Source organism: Polypterus senegalus, chromosome 14 (genome assembly GCF_016835505.1).
Source record: "Polypterus senegalus isolate Bchr_013 chromosome 14, ASM1683550v1, whole genome shotgun sequence".
NCBI classification, from domain to species: domain Eukaryota; kingdom Metazoa; phylum Chordata; class Cladistia; order Polypteriformes; family Polypteridae; genus Polypterus; species Polypterus senegalus.
This window is the reverse complement of record NC_053167.1, coordinates 31,798,867-31,821,367: the sequence shown is the minus strand read 5'-3', so window position 1 is coordinate 31,821,367 and position 22,501 is coordinate 31,798,867. Positions and strand designations below refer to the sequence as shown.

Below are 22,501 nucleotides of genomic sequence, written 5' to 3'. Positions count from 1 at the left end.
TGGAGAGCTCAACAAGGGCTAGACGCTGATCTACAGCCGGTGCTACGCTGGGTGGAGGCAGGCCGCAAACCACAGTGGGAGGAGGTGGCAGGGTGTTCTCCTGCCTCCAAAGGACTATTTGAGAAATTTGATGCCCTTAGGGTAGAGAACGGGTACTGCAGAGGGCCTGGAAGGAGCCGGCCACTGGAGAGGAGAGGTGGCAGGTGGTGGTTCCCGGTCCCTGAGGGACTATATCCTCCAGGCATGCCATGGTGCCACAGGGACTGGTCACTTTGGGGTGGCAAAGACTCTCCGTCGCATCAGGCAAGGGTTTTACTGGGGTCAGGTCAGGAGGGACGTGGAAGACTTCTGCCGCCGCTGTGACCTCTGCACAGCGCACAAGGGTCCCCCTCATCAGTCCCATGCCGAACTTCAGCAGATGGCAGTGGGAGCCCCGATGGAGAGAGTCGCGTGGACATAGTGGGCCCGTTCCCCTGTACAGATAAGGGGAACCGTTATATCCTTGTTGCAATGGACTACTTTACCAAGTGGCCAGAGGCGTATGCCATTCCAGACCAGGAGGCAGAGACCGTGGCTGATGCCCTGGTGGAGGGCATGTTTGCAAGGTTTGGAGCCGCAGAGACCATCCACAGTGACCAGGGAAGGAACTTTGAGTCGGCTGTGTTTTCAGCCATGTGCGTACGCCTGGGCATGCGGAAGACCCGGACCACACCATTGCACCCCCAGAGCGACGGCTTGGTTGAACGCTTCAATCGAACCCTGGTGAAACAGTTAGCCATCCTCACGGCAGAGCACCAGCGGGACTGGGACACTCACCTTCCCTCGTCTTATTGGCCTACAGGTCTGCGGTACAGGACTCCACCCTATGCACACCAGCCCTGCTCATGTTGGGACGAGAACTGCGCACACCACCGGAGATGACCTTTGGGAGACCCCCTGACGTGCCGCTGTTCCGCCAGGGCCGGAATATGCTAGCAAGCTCCAGCACAGAATGGATTCAGCTCATGCCTTTGCCCGTGACCAGCTACAAAAAGCAGGCATAAGACAGAAGAGGTGTTATGACATGCGGGCTAAAGGTCATGACTTCCAGGCCGGGGATCTGGTCTGGGTCTATAGCCCGAAAAAAGAAGGGTCTCTGTCCTAAGTTGGACTGCCACTGGGTGGGCCCTTGTAGAGTGCTTGAAAGACTGGGAGAGGTGGTTTATAGAGTTCAGCTCCCTCCTAGGGGAAGGCGGGTGGCCCTCCACAGGGACAGGTTGGCACCCTACAGGGGCACTGGTCAGCCTCAACAGAGCCCTAGGCGGCCCATGCCCTCTCAAAGGGACCGGGTGGCCACCACCCCCTTCCCAGCTGCTATTCCATCTGCTGACCCTTTGACTTCCCCCCCTGCGCTGCACCCTCCTGCTGCGGGACCACAGGCACAGCCACCTGCGTTCACACCCGCAGGCCTCGGAGACTGAGAAGACCCCCCGGGCACCTCAGGGACTTTTTGTGGGACCCTCGGGACGAGGGTCTTAGTGGGGAGGGAGCAGTGTAGCGTTCTGTTCTTTATTGTAGAGTTCTGTTTTGCAGTTTGTGTTCTGTGATTTGCATCCCTCAGTTATTTATTCTGTTGTCCCTGTTATTTCTCATGTAATAGAGTGGAAGGTAAAGGAGGTTCCGGAGGGATGGGGGGGTGGAGCCGAGGAGGAGGGCGGGAGCGCTGGGGTTGTAACGAGGAGGGTGGAGACAGGAGAGAAGTTCGGTCATGTCGCTCTCGCTGTGAGATTGTTTTTTTTAAGTTCTGTCTGTTCGGCGTGGTTGCGGCCAACAGCAACCGTTTTTTATTTATTAAAGAAAGGACTAACCAAGTGACCGTCTCGGATCGTCATTACGTCTGGGAAGACGCTACAATATGGTTTCTACTTCGCGGATTTTCACCTATCGCGGGTAGGGGGGTCTGGAACGCAACCCCCGAAATCGAGGAGGGATTACTGTAGTAGGTATTAATATTTTGGAGCTCTTCAAAAATTTGACTTGGTATCATTTCGAACAAACTATGACCAGGATCGATGAGTTTGTTCTGAGACAAGCTGAAGTCACATTACGCTACTTCTACTTGTAAGGTGTGTGGAGGACTTGCCGACTGCAATCACTGATCTCATCGCATGTCAAGTTCAGTGACTGCTTGAGCCTGCTGCCTGACGCTGCCAGTGCTTTATGAGAGGTTAACAAGTACGGCACCCTTTTTATCTGTCCTGGTGTGATACGTAAAACATGAGCTTCTCTTCTGTTTGTGATGTCCAATACACCTGTGTTCCAGCTTCTTGTCACTGAATTATATAAATTGTACTTCTGGCAGAGAATTCATTGATTGAAAGTTAAGTAGCCTTCCATTTACAGCCATCCAGTATTACAATTTTTATTGGTAATTTTAATTACATTGTAAGGGCTTAAAATATATTCAGCAGGTCACAGTGCCATTTGCAGAACTGAGGGGTAATTTACACCGACACCCCCACCATGTAAATAGAACCTTCCTAAAGGACAAAAGGGCATCTTCATTTGGGCGCACTGTCAGTTCTGCAGTGGCCACAGTGAGGTGAGATTATTCTTACTGATCTCTTATACCATTTCATTTGTTATTTTATTAATAATTATTGTTTTAATACTACTTTGAAATATATTTTGTATTGCAGGGCATGCTTGTGATGACACCCTTTAGATATTTTGCATTGCAGCTATTTGTTACATTTAATGTTTTTTAAGTTTCATTAAAAAGTTCTGTCATAGCCACAGTGAAGATATGCAGGTGATGAGGCCCTGCATATATATTGTCAGTCAGTCAGTCATCTGCCAACCCGCTATATCCTAATACAGGGTCAACGGGGGTCTGTTGGAGCCAATCCCAGCCAACATAGAGTGCAAGGCAGGAACAAACCCTGGGCAGGGCGCCATCCCACCGCAGGGCCATATATATTGTACTGTAGTGAAATAAACTGTTACAGACACATTGGACAAAACCAATTCAGTCAGAGGTGACATCAGCTCCGATGCACACAGAGCTCACCCCTTACCCTGTTTGATGTTATCGGAGTGAGGCACGGAGCAGTTAGAGTGAATCATTGGGTATGTGACATTTTGTGGCTGCCTACAACTCGCTAACATTATGTGCATGAAGGCCGTGACTGCAAACTGCTGGAAAAGTCGTCTAATGCTACATGGCCTTTAGCAAACATGGCTGAAGTCAACTCTGCTCATCCTTACGTGCCAAAACCTGAAGGTCAAAGTGCAGAAGTGAATTTTATAGATATATATACGCTACAACTTCTTTTCTGTATAGCACTCTTCAGTGAGTGCAGGTGCAGAGATCATCTGAACAAACAAATTAAAGCCCAACATAAAACTTTGAAATTGGTGAAGCCAAATGACACAAAACTTTGAAATTGGTGAAGCCAAATTTGTAGATCAGGTGTCTTATGTTTATTCAGTGCTTGAAAAACCTTTCAATCATTCTCTGTTGTAGTATTTTATTTAAAGTATCACACTGCTTTTAAAGTGATCGTTGCTGTGCTACTTCGTCATGTTTTGGTTTTTGGTGACATAGAGGCAGCTCTTGCGGTGGGAGGCCAGGGCCCTTACCCGGGCGGGACACATCTAGAAGGATCTGGGGAAGTAGTGTTTTCGGAGCATTGCCTCCCCTGAAGTGATAGAGGGCAGGCCCCCTGGAGTGCGGTGGTACCACAAGTTTGGAGCAGGAAGCTCAACATGGCCACCGCCAGGGGACGCTTAGAGAACTGTTGAGCCCTTTGATGCTGCCGAACTGGGTCGACGAGCACCTGAAGCACTTCTGGGAGCCACTACTCCGAAAGCCAGAGCCGGGTCGGAGAAGACGACGCTTACCAGGAGGAGTGGAGTCAAGAGAGAAGAGGAAAAAGAGAAGGTTGTGTGCTGACCTGTGCTTTGTGCTTGGGACTGTGCTGTACTGGTGGGAAATGGGCAAAGGCGTTTCCCACGGGAAAGAAAGAAAAACCAAAATAAGCATGCCTGCACTTGGGTCCTACCTGTCTGTGTCGGGGACAGGGTGGCTGTAAGTGCCCTTGGGCATCACAATCTTTTTTAGCATGGCCAGTAATATATAACAGAAATACATAACTGTGCTACTACACAAAAAATCATTTTCACTTTAACATAAACATAAAAATGGTGCAGGATATAATAACAGAAAATCTCTTTAAAAAAAGAAAACCAAGCAGCGTTTATTAAACCTAACATCAGTGTACATCAGCATACATTAAAAGGTGTCACAAGTTGATGTCCAGTACCATTATGACCCTGTACAAATAAAGTGACACTACATTAATGTAATGGGACAGATGAATGCCGATAAAACACACCAAGCCACTAAGTGCGTGAGGCAGAGCAGGGCTTGAAGGGGACGAGGATGAGAGGAATGACAGCTGAGCAAACACATTTCAAGGACAAATCTGATTAAAAGACTTGTTGACGGTACATTTGTAAATTGATTCCCTTCCAGACAGATACTAAATTGGTTTTCTATGTTCTCATTATTTGGATTATTAGAATTGCAAAAATACTTTTAATATCATCCTCATCCATAATGGTTATTTGAGCTGTACACGTGAACTCCAGTAGAAACACAACTGTCACCATGTGAAGCTGCACAGCTTATAGTGTTGTTATTATTGAAAGATTAAAAAAAAGGTTGGTGAGCCTTGCACAGAAGTTCTCATTTCTACATCCAGCTGGCAAAATGGGTACCAGTGCTGGCAAAGTTGCTTGGAGGCTCCCCTAAGCCATTTAGGAGCTCTCTGTATGTAGGGTCTCCTTGAGGACAGAGACACAGGTGCCCACACTTGCTACCTTTGGTCCAGAGGTACATCCACTCCTTCTCAACACTGTCCGTGTGCACAGCTCCTTGATCCTGTGGCGAAACTTCTTGTCCCTTAAGCTGTAGATGACCACATTCCAGCAGCTATTAGATGTTAAAATCCAAAAAGCAAAGAATGTGAATTGACAACACTCCAATCCCAGAATGCTAATCACCACGTAAACTGCAATGGGGACAAAAGAAGCAACAAAGGAGAGGACGACGATGGCGATGGTTTTGGCAGCTTTGATATCTGAGAAAGAAGGTCTGCACAATTGTTTTTGAGATGCTGAATGTGTCAGATGTTTCCTGGCCTGACAGAACTGGCGAATGGCAGTGAAAGTGATCAGGTTGATTGCAAAGGTGCCACCCAGAACAGAGAAGTCAAAGGTTGGAAAAATCAGCATGACTTTCCAACTTGAGGAACTGCAAGAGGCGTAGTTGCACATCATGCTGCAGCGGTTGTAGACGATGTTGATCTCCTGCCTGAAGAAGAGGGGCATTAGCGCAAGGAAGAAACACAGCACCCAGGAACAGGCAATCAGGAAAACTGTCCTCTTTTTTGTGACCAGGAGGTGCTTGTGCAAAGGTCTGAGGACGGTGATGCTCATCTCTATGGATAACAGGAAGATGGTGGTGATAGAGACAAACGTGCAGCCTGCAAACAATGGCCCCATAATATAGCAGGGCTCAAATACCCCCTCCTGGGTGCCATTTAACTCTTTATGGTCCCTGCCAAGTATGATTATTCCAATTTCTGTGTAGACAGAGTAAGGAACCACCACAGCTCCTACAGCCAGGTCCGCCAAGGCAAGTGATACTTTTAAATAGCCCTGGGGAGTCCAAAATCTCTTGGAGCCCAGGAATACCAGGAGGATGAGCACATTGCCCACCGTGATAAAAATACTGAGGACTACCATTCCACACACCTTGATGATGGTACCAATGGGCATAAGCGTCCCAGAACTAAAATTACTCTGTGTAGTTGCAGGCAGCATTTTCAGGCTGTGTTATCCACCCTGCTATCGCCGGATATGAAGGATATACCACATTTATTTATTATTTTCATCGGCTTTTTTCCAGTTCAGCATCGAATGGCACATTTGTCACTTAAGGTTAATTTTGTAATAGAAGGCCTTCTGTAAGGACAGCAAAAACAAAAAAAAAATTACTGACAAAGCAGTGCATCTTAATTTCAACAGTTCATTATTTACCGAGCACCTTTCTTCTAGATATTTTACAATTGTATGCAAGGCAGGGTGGTACAGTGTACAGTATAATGTTACTGCCTCCCAGATCCTACACCCCAGTGTGATACTGGAGTTTGTATGGTCACCCTGGGGTCTGTGTGTGTAATCCCCCCATAAGATGTGCAGCTTAAATTGAATGGTGACTTGGCCCTGTAAATGTGTGTGTGTGTGTTAGTGGAACCAGTGATGGAATGGCTCCCTCTCCATGACTGTTGCCTGCCTTGACCCCAGTTACATCAGGATACCCCACAAGACCTCATCGCCCTGATGTGGAATACGCAGTGTCACACGTGGGTGCGTTCAGGGGCACCTTAAAGGCTCAGATGATTGTAAGGGTGCTGTCAACCAACACCTTTTCCCTTCCTCTCTCTGACAACCTTAACATCTGTGATGTCACTTCCGATGTCTACCTGCCTGGACCCTCCACTTCCTACCAGGAGTCCTTCATTCCAGAAGCTGTGCCATCTTGAGTCAGTCTGTTTGGAGACTCGCGTCGACACAACGTTTATTGCAATTTTTGATGTATTTATTTATACAGGGGTTAGCCTTCAGGTGCCCCAAATCTGTCTGTCTTTATCATTACGGCAGATTTCAGAGGAGATGAGTGGCCTGTGTGCTGTAAGTGTTAAAGTGTTAAGCCTGTTTTGTTGTTTTTTTAAGCTAATGACATCCAGGGCGGCCAAGAAAATCTTTTCAAACCTTCCGCTTATGTTATGCCAATCAGAAACTTGTGTGTGAAGTGTGGATGGTCACCTGCCATAATTGGAGTCGCAATGCTTAGGGACTCTCCTTGGGTGTAGGAACCATGTCACCAATGACTCCATTTCCAGATGTCTAAAGTGTGCGCCCAGAGAGTGGTTCAAAGACACAAGCATTAGGGTTAGGGTTAGGGTAAGGGGCCGTCTTGCAGGGTCTTTCTTGAAGTCTGTCCTCGGCTCTTCACTCCAGTGGCATGGCGTGCTGTGAGGATGTACAGGGGGTTCCACTGTGTATGTAAGCACACCAGGTGACACATTGTTCAAGTTCTACATTTCATATTACAGATCAGCAGTTATGTACATTTACACAATAAATATCTTTAAGAAATATCTGCAATCTGCTTTTCAGGACCTGGACATGTGTTGGTTAGTGGTGTCGTGTTCATCTCGAGGGGTCTCTGGTGTTTTCCTGTGTCCGGTGTCTCCTGGATGGTTACACCCAGCATTACCATTTCACTTACAATTAATTTCATTATTTATTTTTTTTTTTTTCTACTATTAGAATATGATAGCAGTGTGAGATTTATAAGAAATGTAGAAATTTTTGTATTTTTGCCACAGATTTAAATGCTTCAATTTCTTCTACAGATGTCCTAATGCGTCACCTTTTTCAGTTAAAAAAGAGCCCCAATCTGCACAATGCAAAAGGGCTATTTTAAGATAGAATATTAGACTAATTTATGCAATACTCGAAATATATGTCTGCATTGTGTTCTACATAAAATTCTAATGATGCCCACAGGTGACACATTGCCTTTTTGCTGGAGCCCATCAATGAAATGACATCATAGCTTTCCATTTTCTAAGCCTGTTTATCCTGAGCAAGCATCGTGCACGAGGTTGGAACAAACCATGGGCAGAGTGCCAGTCCATCATAATGGCGCACACACACACACATACATACCCCACTAGGACCACCAGTTCAGCATCACCATTTCTCCAAATGTGCATGTCTTTAGGCTGTGGGAAGAAACCTATGCAGATAAGAGGTAGCATGCAAGCTCTGCGCAGGCAGGACCCGGGATGTGGACCCCAGCCTCCTTGCTGCAACACCATGCTACCCCAAACTAGATTATTTTAGATGAAATATTGTTTTAAAAGAACTGCACCAAATATTAATTTGTCATATGTGCCAATTTCCAAATCTCTTCAAGCCCCCCAAGCTCCATAGTCACAAATCTCTCCTCATTTACATGGGATCTTTACGTCTAAGTTTGAATTGATTCTTGTCATACTGCGACACTACAGCCTTTCTATATTAATGGGCGCACATGGATTTAAAGCATACTGTATTCTTGTGCTCAATCAGTGCAAACATTCCAAAATAGTTACTTGGAGCAAGAAAAGAAGTCAAGGTTATGACAGAATTCAGATCTATAGGTCTTTGTTGCCTATAATTAAAAAAAATATTTCATTCTGGTGTAAAATGGCAATCAATTATTAATTTTTTAACTGCTTCAGTTTTTCTTATTAATGTATTATAATTGCTTCTTTTCACACATCCATTTTTAAACGTGCAATTCTCGATGTCGAAGCCAACCCTGGCTGGAACACCAGTCCGTGCACACTCTTGCAGTCACTTATGCAGGCCCAACTGGACTGTCACACTGGATTATATGAAATCAAAGTATCCAGAGAACCCGCTCAAAAAAACGAGAGGACAGACGCACGGGATATGACAGCCGCAGGAACTGATCACTAGCAAGGCTAAGCACTGCGCCACTGTGCAGTTTGCCTAAATCTGGCCCTTTTAATAATACTTAATCATAATATAGAGTCCATAATGTTCAGAGATCCAGTTCAGTGCATCCACTACGATTTGACACGGTGGTTTCGACGACACCTATTTATGTTAACTAAAAATCGGGGACCAGGACTTGGCAATAAACCAATGAAGAAAACGGATGGATGGATCATTCTCTGAAGTTGACTTTGCGCAACTGTCGGTGTCCGGCGTTTCTCTTCTCCTGCAGCTTTTCGCGTTTCTTTAAACTAATTTTTAGATACGAATCGTTTCATTGTGTCTTCGTACCATCACATTCTTTAATTGACCTTTATAATGAATTGAAGTGGAATGCTATTTAAACTTTAACAGTTTTCAAAGACGATCAGCTTTTCTTTCACTACAACTCTTTATTCAGAACTAGTGCGTGTGAAAAGTCTTTCTTTCTTTGTAATATATAAACAATCGGCATTTCCATTTCTTAAATGCTCAAGTGAAGCTAGTTAAGTAAATCATACCTCTGGACGAGTCTCTCTCTCTTCGTGTTGCTTTTCGGGCTTATTGCATTTCCAAAACCACGTCACTCCTTGTCCTTAAAGTGGACTAACAGCGGGAACACGCGAATGGACCAGCGGATGGGTGCAGATTCGCAGTCCGCCCGAACAGCAGAGTCGAGCGCTATTGTATTCACCTTGATGGATCCTCCGAGTAGTGCGCCCGTCAGTTGTCCGATGGGAGCGATGATTAATGGACGAGCCCACCCGGTAATTGTGTTCAAAACAAGCCCGCTTTACATCGCTTGTGCCGGTTTGGACTCTGCGACCGATGGACTGCCAGGATAGGGAAAGGCACGAGCGAGTGTTGATTTGACAGCCCGAGATAAGATAACCAGCATAAAAGCAACGTCAATAGCTAAAGTTATATTACATTTATGGTTGTTATATTAACGCGTAGTGAAGTAGTGTTCCGGGGTTTTTGGACATTTATATGGATTTCAGTATTCTTTGATACGTTAAGGCTGTCATTGATTGCCGTCACCCGCCGCCTGTTCTGCCTTGTGCCCAATGCTTCCTGGATAGGATAATCTGGACTGGGTTGTTTTTAGGAAGGAGACGGTGGCGCAGCGGTTAGCGCTTTTCTCTCACAGTTGCTGGCATATGCTGTCTCAATGCAGATTTCACGTTCTTTCCCAAATCCTAAGGATTTGTAAAACTGTTGCCACGTAAATGTTCGTATGTGTGATGCATTTGCACTACAATGGACCAGCGACACAGTCTGAGTAGGCTTCCGACTTAAGCGCAATGGCCACAGGTTAGCCTGCGATACGCTGGATATGTGAGTGAAGAAATGGATGGCTTGAATATGAAGCCCAGTTACACCATGTGGATTTTTCATTGTGGTAATCGCTCTTTTGGTTTTCTTATCGTTTTTAGTGTGTGCTTATTCAATTCACATTTAATTTTATCAGACGCACTACTCCTACTTGTGTCACCTGAGGGAAACAACAAACGTTCCAACTTCCCAAGGTTAAGGAAGGGGAAAATCATATAACTGAAAAGTCCAATACAAAGCCGCCAGGGGGAGCCCTCGTCTTTGACCTGGTGGTGTCCGGGCAGACACAAGAGCCGCATGGGGTGTGTTAGGGACGGTGGGGATCGAATGACAACATGAGAGCACACCTTGTCTTTGAAAACTTTTCACATGATGTTTATGGTTATGAATATTTAAAAAGAACATCAGAAAACAAGATCCCGTGACATAACAGCGTTATGTGGAGAAATTCCACAGGATTTGTTAAAAGCATGGCAACAGAGTATAGTGGCAAATATTATTAAAGACTTGCAAGGAAAAAGCAAAACTAGTTATAATAAAATACATTTTCTTTACTTAGGGGAATGATGGTAGGCTAGGCACTGTACAAATTAGAGTGAGCTACACACTGGGGTACCAACCTTAAGGTTAAATTAGATCTCTATTGTCCCATACACTCGAGAGCTGAGTGAAGTTAGGGTGGCACAGTTACTGCACACAGAGAAATATATACAGGCAATAAGATAATGTAAAAATATTTAAATACAATAAATGAGTAGCAGAAGAATGGCCTACTGTACATAATGTAAAACAGACCTGTAAAGACATATAGTAGGGGGCAGGAAGTGCAGATGGCAGCACACATGTAACATACAGCAGAATAGACACAAACCCGCAGGTGGGCACAGCACAGGGCAGGTAAGATCAGCTTACCACGAGTTCAGTAACTTTATGGCCAGGGGGAAGGAGATGCCCCTGAAGCGACTGGAGTGTGTGGTAATGCTCTGGCAGCATTTACTAGAAGGCAGATATGAAAACAAGATGAGATGGATGGCTGGTGTCAGAGATGAGGGATTAATTCCTCCACAGACATTTGGTGAAGTAGATGGGATGAAGCTGTGGAAGGTCGACCTCAATGATTTTAGAAGCAGTATGGACAGTCCTTCCAAGTCAGGTTACTAAACCACACCGTGATGCACTCGGTCAGGATACTTTCAATAGTGCAGTGGTAGAAGTTCACCAGAAGTTGGGTTTCCACCCCAAAGCTCTTTAGCCCCCTCAGGAAAAAAAGACCTTTGGAGAACCTTTTTGAGGATGCTGGTATTGTTAACAAACCAGAAAAGTGGTCTATTTACCTATCTTCAATTTTTATGTGTGTGCTTCATATTTAACAACATAAAGAATATAAATATGCCTTTGCCAAGTAGTCCTGCTTGTACCACTGCTCACTAGCCCCGGTTGTCTTCCAATGTCTGTGCTGATTGCCGAGATCTGCTGAAGGTGCTTGGCATAAGAAGAAACTACCACCCCTCCGGGATAAGTACAAGTCCCTCCCGTCTTCCTTCTCTGCCATCTGTAAAGAAATCCTTCTTTCAAAACTTAATGACATACTCTGAAAGAAACGCTTGCCATCTCTTCTCTACCTTCCAGTTTCTCTTAAGCCCTCCTGCTGCTTCAAAACCATCCTTCTTCTCTCCTAATGGTTTAGCTTCCCTCTTTTCTTTCAAAGTTGGCAACATCCAAAACAGTCCTCACTCCCTCCTCTGTGTCATCCATCTCTTTCCTACCTGTCTACTGTAAATGATTGTGACATTTCTGACCTGCTCTGTAGCTAAAGATCCCACCAGCTGCACCATGGACCTCATTCCCTCACAGCCCATCTCTCCTTCCTTGATCCCCAACATCAATGCCTCACTGACTTCTGGTGTCTTCCCTTCTGATTTTAGGAAGTCTCATGTAATCCCTGTTCTCAAGAAATACTCTAACAGCCTGTCTGCCATTGAGTATTACCACTCGGTCTCACGTCTACCATTCCTGGCCAAGACCATAGAGCGAATTGTCCACAAGCAACTCTTCTTCAGTCCTCTCTGACAACAGCCTAGTAGATCCAGTTCAGTCTGGATTCCACAAGGACCACTCTACTGACAGTGCTCTGTTTTCAGTCAGATGCTCTTCGATCTCCTCCAGCTGCTCCTCTCTCCTCTGCCTTTATCTGCTTGACCTGCCATCAGCTTTTGATACTAATATCTGCAGTGCACTCTGCTTATCTCTTCCATTGAGGAACTTGGAAGTAGTGGTTCGGCTTTGGACTGGTTCAAGTTTCCTTTTTTTTTCATGTTTGTTAACCTAAACCTTAAATTTAAACCTCTATCAGTTTCCTGCTTGCCTTTTCACCATTTTAGGTCATTACTTGCATATCAACTGACTAAATCTGAAGAAAAACTGAGGTGTTCTAAAACTTTTTACTGGTAGTGTATCCCAGGTTTCTGGTATATGAGATTGTTTGTTGAGTAAAGTGGATGATTAGTCCATCAGTCCATCCATTCATCCATTTTACAATCTTTTAATTCAGTTCAGTGTCATGAGGAGGAAAATTCGCCTTTCATCTTTAGGATTAGGTGCGAGTCTGGAATCAGCCCTGGACAGAGCAGCAGTCCGTTGCAGGGCACTCTGATGCCAACACTTGAACTCACATGTGGCCTATTTAGAGTCACCAGTCACCTTTACCTTGTCCAATTTTGGGATGTGGCTGGATAATCCACAAGTGTAAACTACATGCAGTCAGCAACCAGGACTTGAACCCAAGACTCTGGAGCTGAGAGGCACCAGAAACAGCTAGCAGTTGACTAAATTTGTAAAGCATGCAACTGTATATTTACAACATTCAGTCCTCTCAATGTGGACCGCTGTTTGTGTGCTACTTCTTTATCAAACCTGCTGATAATGATGTAGAGAATGTCACTACAGTCTGGGAGACTGGCTTAAAGAGGAAAGGAATTTGTTTCTTAAATATATTTAAAAAAACAACACTTCAGTTGCCTACTTCGCATTCCTTTAATCTAACATTAAACCAAACAGTAACTATGAGAATAGCTGGACAATACAAACCATGCCATCTAAAGCAGGTAAAATGGCTTTGGGGTGGCATGCACATGCAGCAATGGTCCACTTTCCACAATGGTTTATAATTTGGAAAATATTTAATCAGAAATTACACAACACTTCTGGGGCAGAAACACAGACATAAGCAGGAATGATTGCATTGGGTTTGCTGTCAAAGCTTTGAAAGCTTTAATAAAAGGCACACTTTGGTCCGCTTTGAAGGTCATCAGTTTGCTCTTTGTAAAAGCTTATCTGCACTTTTATCACACCAGTTATGTATCAAACCTCCAAGTCTCTCATTCTTATCAGTAAGTCTTACATACATTTATTATGGAAAACATGTAGGTATGTAGATTGGGCAATGGACCAAGATCCAAATGGCTTCCTAGGAACTGTTCAATTGGTACCGGGCAACGTTAGCTTCTCGGTTCTTCTTATGGTTTCTTCATTGCCATGGGACTCCAGAATCCTTGTGAAGAGTTTCTCACAGAACTGGCCACTTTGGCACAATAGTAGATAGGTAATGTCACAGGTGTTATACTAGGACTGTTAGGTCCCAAAAAGAGCAGTGGCCAGTGTTCCAAGTTTTTCACATTTCCATCAGTCGTTGTTAGGGCACTCCCAGCATTTTTACTGTGCCTTCCATAATGTTTGGGACAAAGGCACTTTTTGTCTTGATGCTCCCTGCAATTTAGATGAGATTAAAATGCACATTGCAGACTTCTACCCTTTGGAGTCTGTAGTTGCCATTGTTCTAACTGAGGAAAAGAGCTGTGCCAATGAAAGTCAAAGAAGCCATTATGAAGCTGAAAAAATTAAGAATAAAACCATTAGAGACATTGATAAAACCTTAGGATTAGGATAGGAGCATCACCAAAGAAGATCCTCAGCACCTGGAGATGCCTATGAATCACAGACTTCAAGCAGTCATTACGTGCATGGATATGCAACAAAGTATGAAATATGACTGCTATAGACTACCTGCCATTGCTGTGTCCAAAACAGAATGGTGTCCTGCAATGCAGGGTCATGTGGAAAAATTGTTCTCATTTCTACATGGTGTGACCAAAATGAATGTAGATACCCTTAAATGACAGTCTGCAGTGTGCACTTTAATCACATCTGAATTTTCTGTTTTATATTTTTAATCTGTGCCAGTTATCACTGATAATTAAATTCTCTTCCGTTCATTTTAATAGCCCTGTTTAAAGGATTCAGTCCTCTGAATAGATTGTTTTCTTTATTAAATGACAGCCAAACAGAAATGAGATGTGAAGCAAGCCAACAGATGACCGACTAAACTGGGGCTTCAAACTTCAACCATTTTCACTCCACATAACCAGGAGATGGTACCAGGAAGCAAGAACTGTAGTCAGAAGGGAAAACTGAGTTAAAAGTTCAGGCAATTAAAACAGGAGGGCAAAACGAGAACCACAAGTCGAAGTCAAAATGAAGATCAATAAATAGAAGAAGAAACCTGATAGTAGGGCCTATTTGTTGAATAAGTTAAATGTGCTAGAATTGCAGGTCAAGAAGTTTTGTCCACTGAGGGATGATGTGTAATATGATCACCGCCATATTTATATCATCACATCTCATGAAGTAACTAGGCTGACCCGCCTTTTAAGGCGACCGACTTTTAAGTTGACCACTTCTTAAGGCAATTCAACATGTAGATCAATTTGATATTTTATACAAACTCATTAATTTGGTTATATTGCATTTGAGCGGTATTACTTTAATACTCGTAGTTTCTGTTATTTTTGTGATGAAATTTAAACTTTTTTTCTATATTGAGGTCGCCCTTTTGAACCCCCCTGATATTTAATTAAATTTAATTTAATTATTTCCAGAGACATAATTTTGTCTATTTTTCCAGCGCATCGCGCACAAAAGCAAGGAAACGATGGCAGCACCAGAACTCTGCTCACATCATGTCGCTTCGTACCGCAAGCTGCAAGTAGTAAGTCTGTGATAAGCGGAATACCGCTACGCTTTCCACTCATGGGACGGAAGGACAATCCCGACCGCTTTTATATAGTTAGAAAGAAGAAGAAGATATCGCACAGTCTGGAGTAGAAAATCATCTTTTACCTGGAAAAACGAAACTAGATATCCCATCGTGCATTGCAAAATGGACGGGACATGTGTGAAACTCCGCGCCTGCGTAGCACTCATGAGAAAGAAGGACAATCCCGACCGCTTTTATATAGAAGGATGTTGCCTCAAAAGCATGTTGCCTCAAAAGCAATACTGTAATGCAGCTTACTGTGTTGCATAAACAGAAATGATCAAACAACTTTAAAAGTCAAAACTGTATGGTGAAACCCTGTAAAATAAATCCAAATACCCATATAAAGGATGTTCATTCTTATTTCTCAAGTACTCATCTGCTTTTGTGCAGAGTCAAAGGTCACATGACAGGATGCCAAGAAAATCTCTAAAAGTTAGTCAATGTAATCGCAAACATTTTTGTCTGCCTGGAATTGTTAACAGATTGGGAGTCTACCATCTTGTTGGAAAAAGGGCCATACGCGTTCCCTCCCAGTGTCCATTTAACATTCATCATTACAAAGACACCGAACTGCTGGTTAAAGCCGCTATGCTGGATATCATGGGATATCGTGAGAACACCCTACAGCAAGGGGTGACCACACTTTTTCGGCTTGCGAGCTACTTTTAAAATGACCAGGTCGAAATTATCTACCTACATTAAAAATGATACTAAGTATACTTTATACATAAAATATATGTTGTCGTACCTTGCATAACTGAATAACCTTTATGGCACAATAACAATTCAATACATTTATGGTCACTACGGTATTTGGATTTAATAATCGTCATGTGGGAAAACTCACATAAATAAGTAGAGCCGAATAATGCAGTCAAGAAGGTAGCTATTGGAAGGACTTCTTATGCTTAATGATTGAGTGACTCACCCGGAACGATGCTTCGGTGTGTCTGCCTTTGCTTTTGAATTCAGCAGAGTGAAAAATGACGGCTGTCCGATTAACTGCGATTTTAGTTCCCTCTTCTTTCTCTTTCTCAGATCGCTTTTCGGAAGGAAGTCAGTTTCGTAGTTTTTATGAACAGTTCGACAGTGCCTTTCCACATTTTCCTTCTTTGGAATAGCAATGATAGATTGACAGATCAGACAAACGCACTTCGATTGTGACATTGTGAGAAAAAAAATCCTCTTCCAATTCCACATCCAGCCCATACCCTCCCCAAACAATTTTAAATTCCTTCTTCAGTCAATATAAATTGGAAGGCTAACTAAAGCACAGCCGGAGTTTTGCAGTAGCTCGCGCGTTTGATCGTGCGTGTGGGATGACCAGTGTGTTAGAAGAAAAGAGAAGAAAAGAGATCTCAGGCTGGCCGCCTGGTATGTCAATCAAGTGGCAAATGCTACAGGAAGGATATATGATAGACTAACGTTTAGAAAAATTTTTTTTTTGAATGCAACGCAATCTACCTGCACTACCTTTGTGATCTACCGGTTGATTGTGATCGACGCATTGGGCACCCCTGGCATACAGGATACTGAAATCCAGCATAAAGTCAAAAGTTAAAGTACCAGATTAAAAAGCCAGTGCACCACCACTTCTGTAACTGCTAATGACTGGGGCCGCCAGCTTGATTTGCCTTTCTAAACATGTAGCAAATGTCAGTGGGAGAACTGCTGATGGTTGTATTTGACTGGGGTGGTGCATGTGCCCCCACAAGCATAGTCCTCCTTTAATGTCTTAGTATTCTGTTGTCAATCACCACCCTGGTATTTTAGAATGGCAAGTTGTAGTGACAATGTTAGTTTGTCCTGTGGCCCTGTCACTGTCTTCAGATACTTTACTGCTTTTTCCATCTTGGCTATTCTATCTATTAGACTTACAGTGGGATGCAAAAGTTTGGCAACCTTGTTAATAGTCATTATTTTCCTGTATAAATCGTTGGTTGTTATGATAAAAAATGTCAGTTAAATATATCATATAGGAGACACACACAGTGATATTTGAGAAGTGAAATGAAGTTTATTGGATTTACAGAAAGTGTGCAATAATTGTTCAAACAAAATCAGGCAGGTGCATAAATTTGGGCACCGTTGTCATTTTATTGATTCCAAAACTTTTAGAACTAATTATTGGAACTCCAATTGGCTTGGTAAGCTCAGTGACCCCTGACCTACATACACAGGTGAATCCTATAATGAGAAGAGTATTTAAGGGGGTCAATTGTAAGTTTCCCTCCTCCTTTCATTTTCTCTGAAGAGTAGCAACATGGGGGTCACAAAACAACTCTCAAATGACCGGAAGACAAAGATTGTTCACCGTCATGGTTTAGGGGAAGGATACAGAAAGCTGTCCCAGAGATTTAAGCTGTCTGTTTCCACAGTTAGGAACATACTGAGGAAATGGAAGACCACAGGCTCAGTTCAAGTTAAGGCTCGAAGTGGCAGACCAAGGAAGATTTCAGATAGACAGAAGCGACGAATGGTGAGAACAGTCAGAGTCAACCCACAGACCAGCACCAAAGACCTACAACATCATCTTGCAGCAGATGGAGTCACTGTGCATCGTTCAACCATTCGCGCACTTTACACAAGGAGATGCTGTATGCGAGAGTGATGCAGAGGAAGCCTTTTCTCCGCCCACAGCACAAACAGAGCCGCTTGAGGTCTGCTCAAGCACATTTGGACAAGCCAGCTTCATTTTGGAATAAGGTGCTGTGGACTGATGAAACTAAAATTGAGTTATTTGGGTATAACAAGGGGCGTTATGCATGGAGGAAAAAGAACACAGCATTCCAAGAAAAACACCTGCTACCTACAGTAAAATATGGTGGTGGTTCCATCATGCTGTGGGGCTGTGTGGCCAGTGCAGGGACTGGGAATCTTGTCAAAGTTGAGGAACGCATGGATTCCACTCAGTATCAGCAGATTCTGGAGACCAACGTCCAGGAATCAGTGACAAAGCTGAAGCTGCGCCGGGGCTGGATCTTTCAACAAGACAACGACCCGAAACACTGCTCAAAATCCACTAAGGCATTCATGCAGAGGAACAAGTACAACGTTCTGGAATGGCCATCTCAGTCCCCAGACCTGGATATAATTGAAAATCTGTGGTGTGAGTTAAAGAGAGCTGTCCATGCTCGGAAGCCATCAAACATGAATGAACTAGAGATGTTTGGTAAAGAGGAATGGTCCAAAATACCTTCAACCACAATCCAGACTCTCATTGGAACCTACAGGAAGCGTTTAGAGGCTGTAATTTCTGCAAAAGGCGGATCTACTAAATATTGATTAATTTCTTTTTTGTGGTGCCCAAATTTATGCACCTGCCTGATTTTGTTTGAACAATTATTGCACACTTTCTGTAAATCCAATAAACTTCATTTCACTTCTCAAATATCAATGTGTGCGTCTCCTATATGATATATTTAACTGACATTTTTCATCGTAACAACCAACGATTTATACAGGAAAATAAAGACTATTAACAAGGTTGCCCAAACTTTTGCATCCCACTGTATTTTGTAATAAAACTACATTATTGTATTTTACAGTTTCAAGAAAAAAGCGAACAAACCTCATATAATTCCCTGTTTCTGCTTTGATTACTAATAAAATGTGACCTGATCTTCATCTAAGTCACAATTCTAAACTACCAATCTTGCTAAATGAATAACACACAAACAGGTGTGCTTATAATGTCTTTATTGAGCAATCGTTCACAGTGTGGGCAGGAAAAAGCAAGCGAGCCTACTCCGAAAGCTAATCTGAGAAAGGTGTGTCTGTTAAGGAGAAAGCTTTGTCTATTAAAGAGATGACTACAGAAGTGTGGGTTCAACTGGTGCCTCATCCTTCAAATAAAGGTACACAATGACTGGGTAGTGATAAATCTCTTCTCCTCAAGAAAGGTTGATTGGTGTGAACCAGGCCTCTATCCAAACAACTGTCTCAGGGCCTTAGAAGACACATTATAGAGATGTTCAAGTGTCAACTACCAGAAAAAAGCATTGAACATAAATGGTGTTTATGCTGTCAAAAAACATTACAACATGTCTAAAGTTGCCCAACACCACTTTGATGTTTCACAGCACTTCTGGGAAAGTGTTCTGTGGACAGATGAGACAAAAGTTGAACTTTTTGGCACAAATTCCCAATACTATGTTTGGAGTAAAAGGATACTGCACAACAACAGCAAAATCTCATCCCAGCTGTGAAGCATGGTGAAGGGAACAAGGTTTGGGTCTGGAGACCTTGTAGTAATTGAGGGAATGAAAGGGCAGCAGTCCATGCCCTCAAGCTTTAGAGAGGCTGGGTGATGCAACAAGGCAATGGCCCAAAGCACACAAATATATAAACTAAAGAAGGTCTGAAAAGAACGTAGTTTTGTGTTTTGGAATGGCCAAGTCAGAGTCCTCACCTTAATCTGATTTAGATGCAGTGGTGTGACCTGAAGAGGGCTGTGCAATCAAGACAAGACAGAAATATCAATGAACTGAAATAGATTTGCAGGAAAGAATGGCACAAAATTATTATTCATTGTTGTGCAAGTCTTACGAGCAGCTACAGGAAATGTCTAGTGGAGGCTAATGCCACCTCTAAAGGAGGATCTACAAGAGTTTGCTTACTTTTTCCAGTCTGCACTGTGACTGATTACTCAATGTGCCCAATAAAGACATGAAAAGCACAACATCTTCTTCTTCCTCTTCATCTTTTCCCACTTCTATGTTTAGTTGATGTGCTTGATCAACCTTTTTCATACAGGTAGGACCTGCACCGCCTTGCCAGTCAAGCTCTTTTCCTTCAGATCTTCTTTTTTTGTTTATCCATCCACCTCCACTTCGGCCTCCTTTCTCTTCCCCTGTACTTCCATTCCCATCCCGCTTTTGCCCACATATTCACTCTCTCTCCTCATCACATGTCCGTACCACTTCAGCCTGCTTTCCTGTACTTTATTAGATATCTGTCTCTCTTTTTGTTGCACTTCGGAGTGTTACATTTTTAATTCTGTCCTTTTTTGTAACTCCACACATTGTGGTGGATGACCATGGCCTTTACCTGGCTGGAACACCTGTGTAACTGAAGAGCTGGGGGAGAGAAAACATACAGAGCATTATCTCCCCAAGAGGGCCAAATGGAATCCCCTCTGGGTTACAGTGGTGCCTCACACTCTAAAGGACTCCATGGAAGTTGGAGTTTGGCACATCCCTTTTGGGTTCCATGTGTATCACCAAGGAGTGCTGCAGGAACTGAGGAATCCTACTTTGTTGGGCTTCTGCCTCACCCAGAGAGGCTTCTGGATCACGTTAACAGGCCATTAGCAGTACTCCCGGGTGCAGGAGTGTTGACGACGCTTGCCGGGAGGAGTGGAGGTGGAAGCCAAAGACAAAAGAGAAAGAGAGAAACAGAAAATGCTGTATTGTGCCTGTAACTGTGCTGCATTTGGTGGGAAATGATTTGGTGTGATTTTTCCACAGAAAACTAAAACATGCATGTTGCTGAACTTGCATCCTGTGTGTCTGTATCAGGTGTGGGGAGCTGAGCACCCCCTGCAGGCCGCAACATCCATCTCAGCATTTTCATTTCTGCCCCATCCAGCTTCTTCTCAAAGTGCACCCTGTACTGATGAATGCCCTTCCTGACACTAACCCTTTCTATTTATCCAAGCTTGGGACCACACCATGTTGGGTTGGTTTGCCCATCTGGTGGCTGGATTCTGAAAGGTACAACTATTAGTGTGTTATTCAGACTGTATTTGTCTATAATAGTGACTTAATTTGTAATTAATGAAGAAATCTATGTAATCCCATTGGGTTCCCTTACTTGTTCTTTCAACTGTATGCTCTGTAAATTTAAACCGAATGATAGAATCCATAATAAGCACATGCTGGACAAAGACAAACAGTACATGCTGAAACATTGGAGTGGACGCCACTTATTGTGTATGTAAGACACTACTGTGTGTGTGACGTACCGGTAGATACACCACAGCAAGTCCTTACAACCCTACTCCAAAGTTTTACTCAGCATATGCTTAGTAAGCAATCAGACAGGAGAAAATATTGTAATGAAACCAGGTAGTCCAAAGATGAACTGGCTCCTGACCACCAACCCAGAGAGTTTGCCTAAGGTAAGACCATCAGTCATTGCTTCTGGACAAAAACCAATGGAAATGTTTTTCTTCTGAGTATTTCCTTCTATTTGCCAAACTAATATTTACTATTATTATCAAAAGTGCCTACCAGAACAGTACATTTGTACTGTATATTAAAGGTGACCTTACTGTAGGCTTGTTTGGCTCTGGAGGTTTGGTCATACTACTGGCCTCCTGCCTAAATGTTACCAGACGATTTGACCTTCTTTTTACCAAAGGAACACATGGCTGGAAAAAGCAAGGGTAGCCTTTAGTTTGTTAGCCAACATTTCAAGATGAATTCTTTCCATGTGCTGCCGCCTGTATATCCTTCAGAGAGACTAAAGGCCTGCAGATAGGTGTAATACTAATAAACATACCTGCAAATGCTTTTATCCAGCAGAAAATGGAAAAAAAAAATCTCAGAATCTTCAGTTGATGAAGATGATCCTGTAGTCATTGGCCACAATTGTTTGTATCACAGATACCAACACATGCACCTTGTGTGGCATTACTTTGTACTATTTTGACCAATAAATACCCTTCATCCTGACCAGTATCAAACATGCATTTCTGCAATGCATCTTGGCAGATTTTCATTGTCATCTTTGAGCTAAAAGAGGTCTATGGAAACATTGAGATTTCTGTATGCCAGCAGCCTTGAGCACAATAATAGGAAGAGTCTTGTTGGATGCTAACTGAGGTTTTAAATCTGCACATGCCATCTGCTGTTTACCAGCTTCTGGGCAGGCAAAATTACCCTGCAAAACTAATTATGGATCTTTGTCATATTATCACTTCTGTTTAAGGATATAGTTCAATGACTGAGAAAGAGTAATGATATAACAAATGTCAGAAACGTGAGCATAATAAGCATTCTATGGGGACCCATTTAAGAGGACACCATGGGAAATGGAAGAAGGAAATCTTGCTTTACCTTAATGTTTCCACTCTTGTTCTCAGACATGAGGAAGTCCTGACTGGCAAATAATGACTTCATATCTGCTGCACCCTACCTTTGCTTGACCTCTAACAGTGCCAGTCAGATAGTTAGGTACTGTTATATAGTGTTTTTCTAGACAATCAAATTGCTTTGCATAGACAGTAGGGAAGCTGCTTCAACCATCATCAATGTGCAGTCATCTACCCGGATGATGCAATGACAGCTATTTTTGCACCAGTGTGATCACCAAATACTAGCTATTAGGTGTGAAAGGAGAAAGATAGTTTGCCAATATGAGATGGGGTAGGGCAAGAAGAGTGCCACCTTCAGGCCAGTAAATAGGTTCCTCCAGTATCTGGCAAGGCAGGTCTTCCACAAGAAGGGAAGGCATTCTGAACAAAGAAAG

General features: G+C 43.3%; 1 protein-coding gene across 1 annotated transcript; it reads right to left on the bottom strand.

Annotated features, from left to right (window-relative positions):
* Positions 1 to 4,800: 4,800 nt before the first annotated feature.
* Positions 4,801 to 5,868, bottom strand: LOC120514306 (adenosine receptor A1-like). Its single transcript, XM_039734632.1, has one exon. The coding sequence runs from the start codon at positions 5,866 to 5,868 to the stop codon at positions 4,801 to 4,803; it is 1,068 nt and encodes a 355-aa protein (XP_039590566.1).
* Positions 5,869 to 22,501: the final 16,633 nt, after the last annotated feature.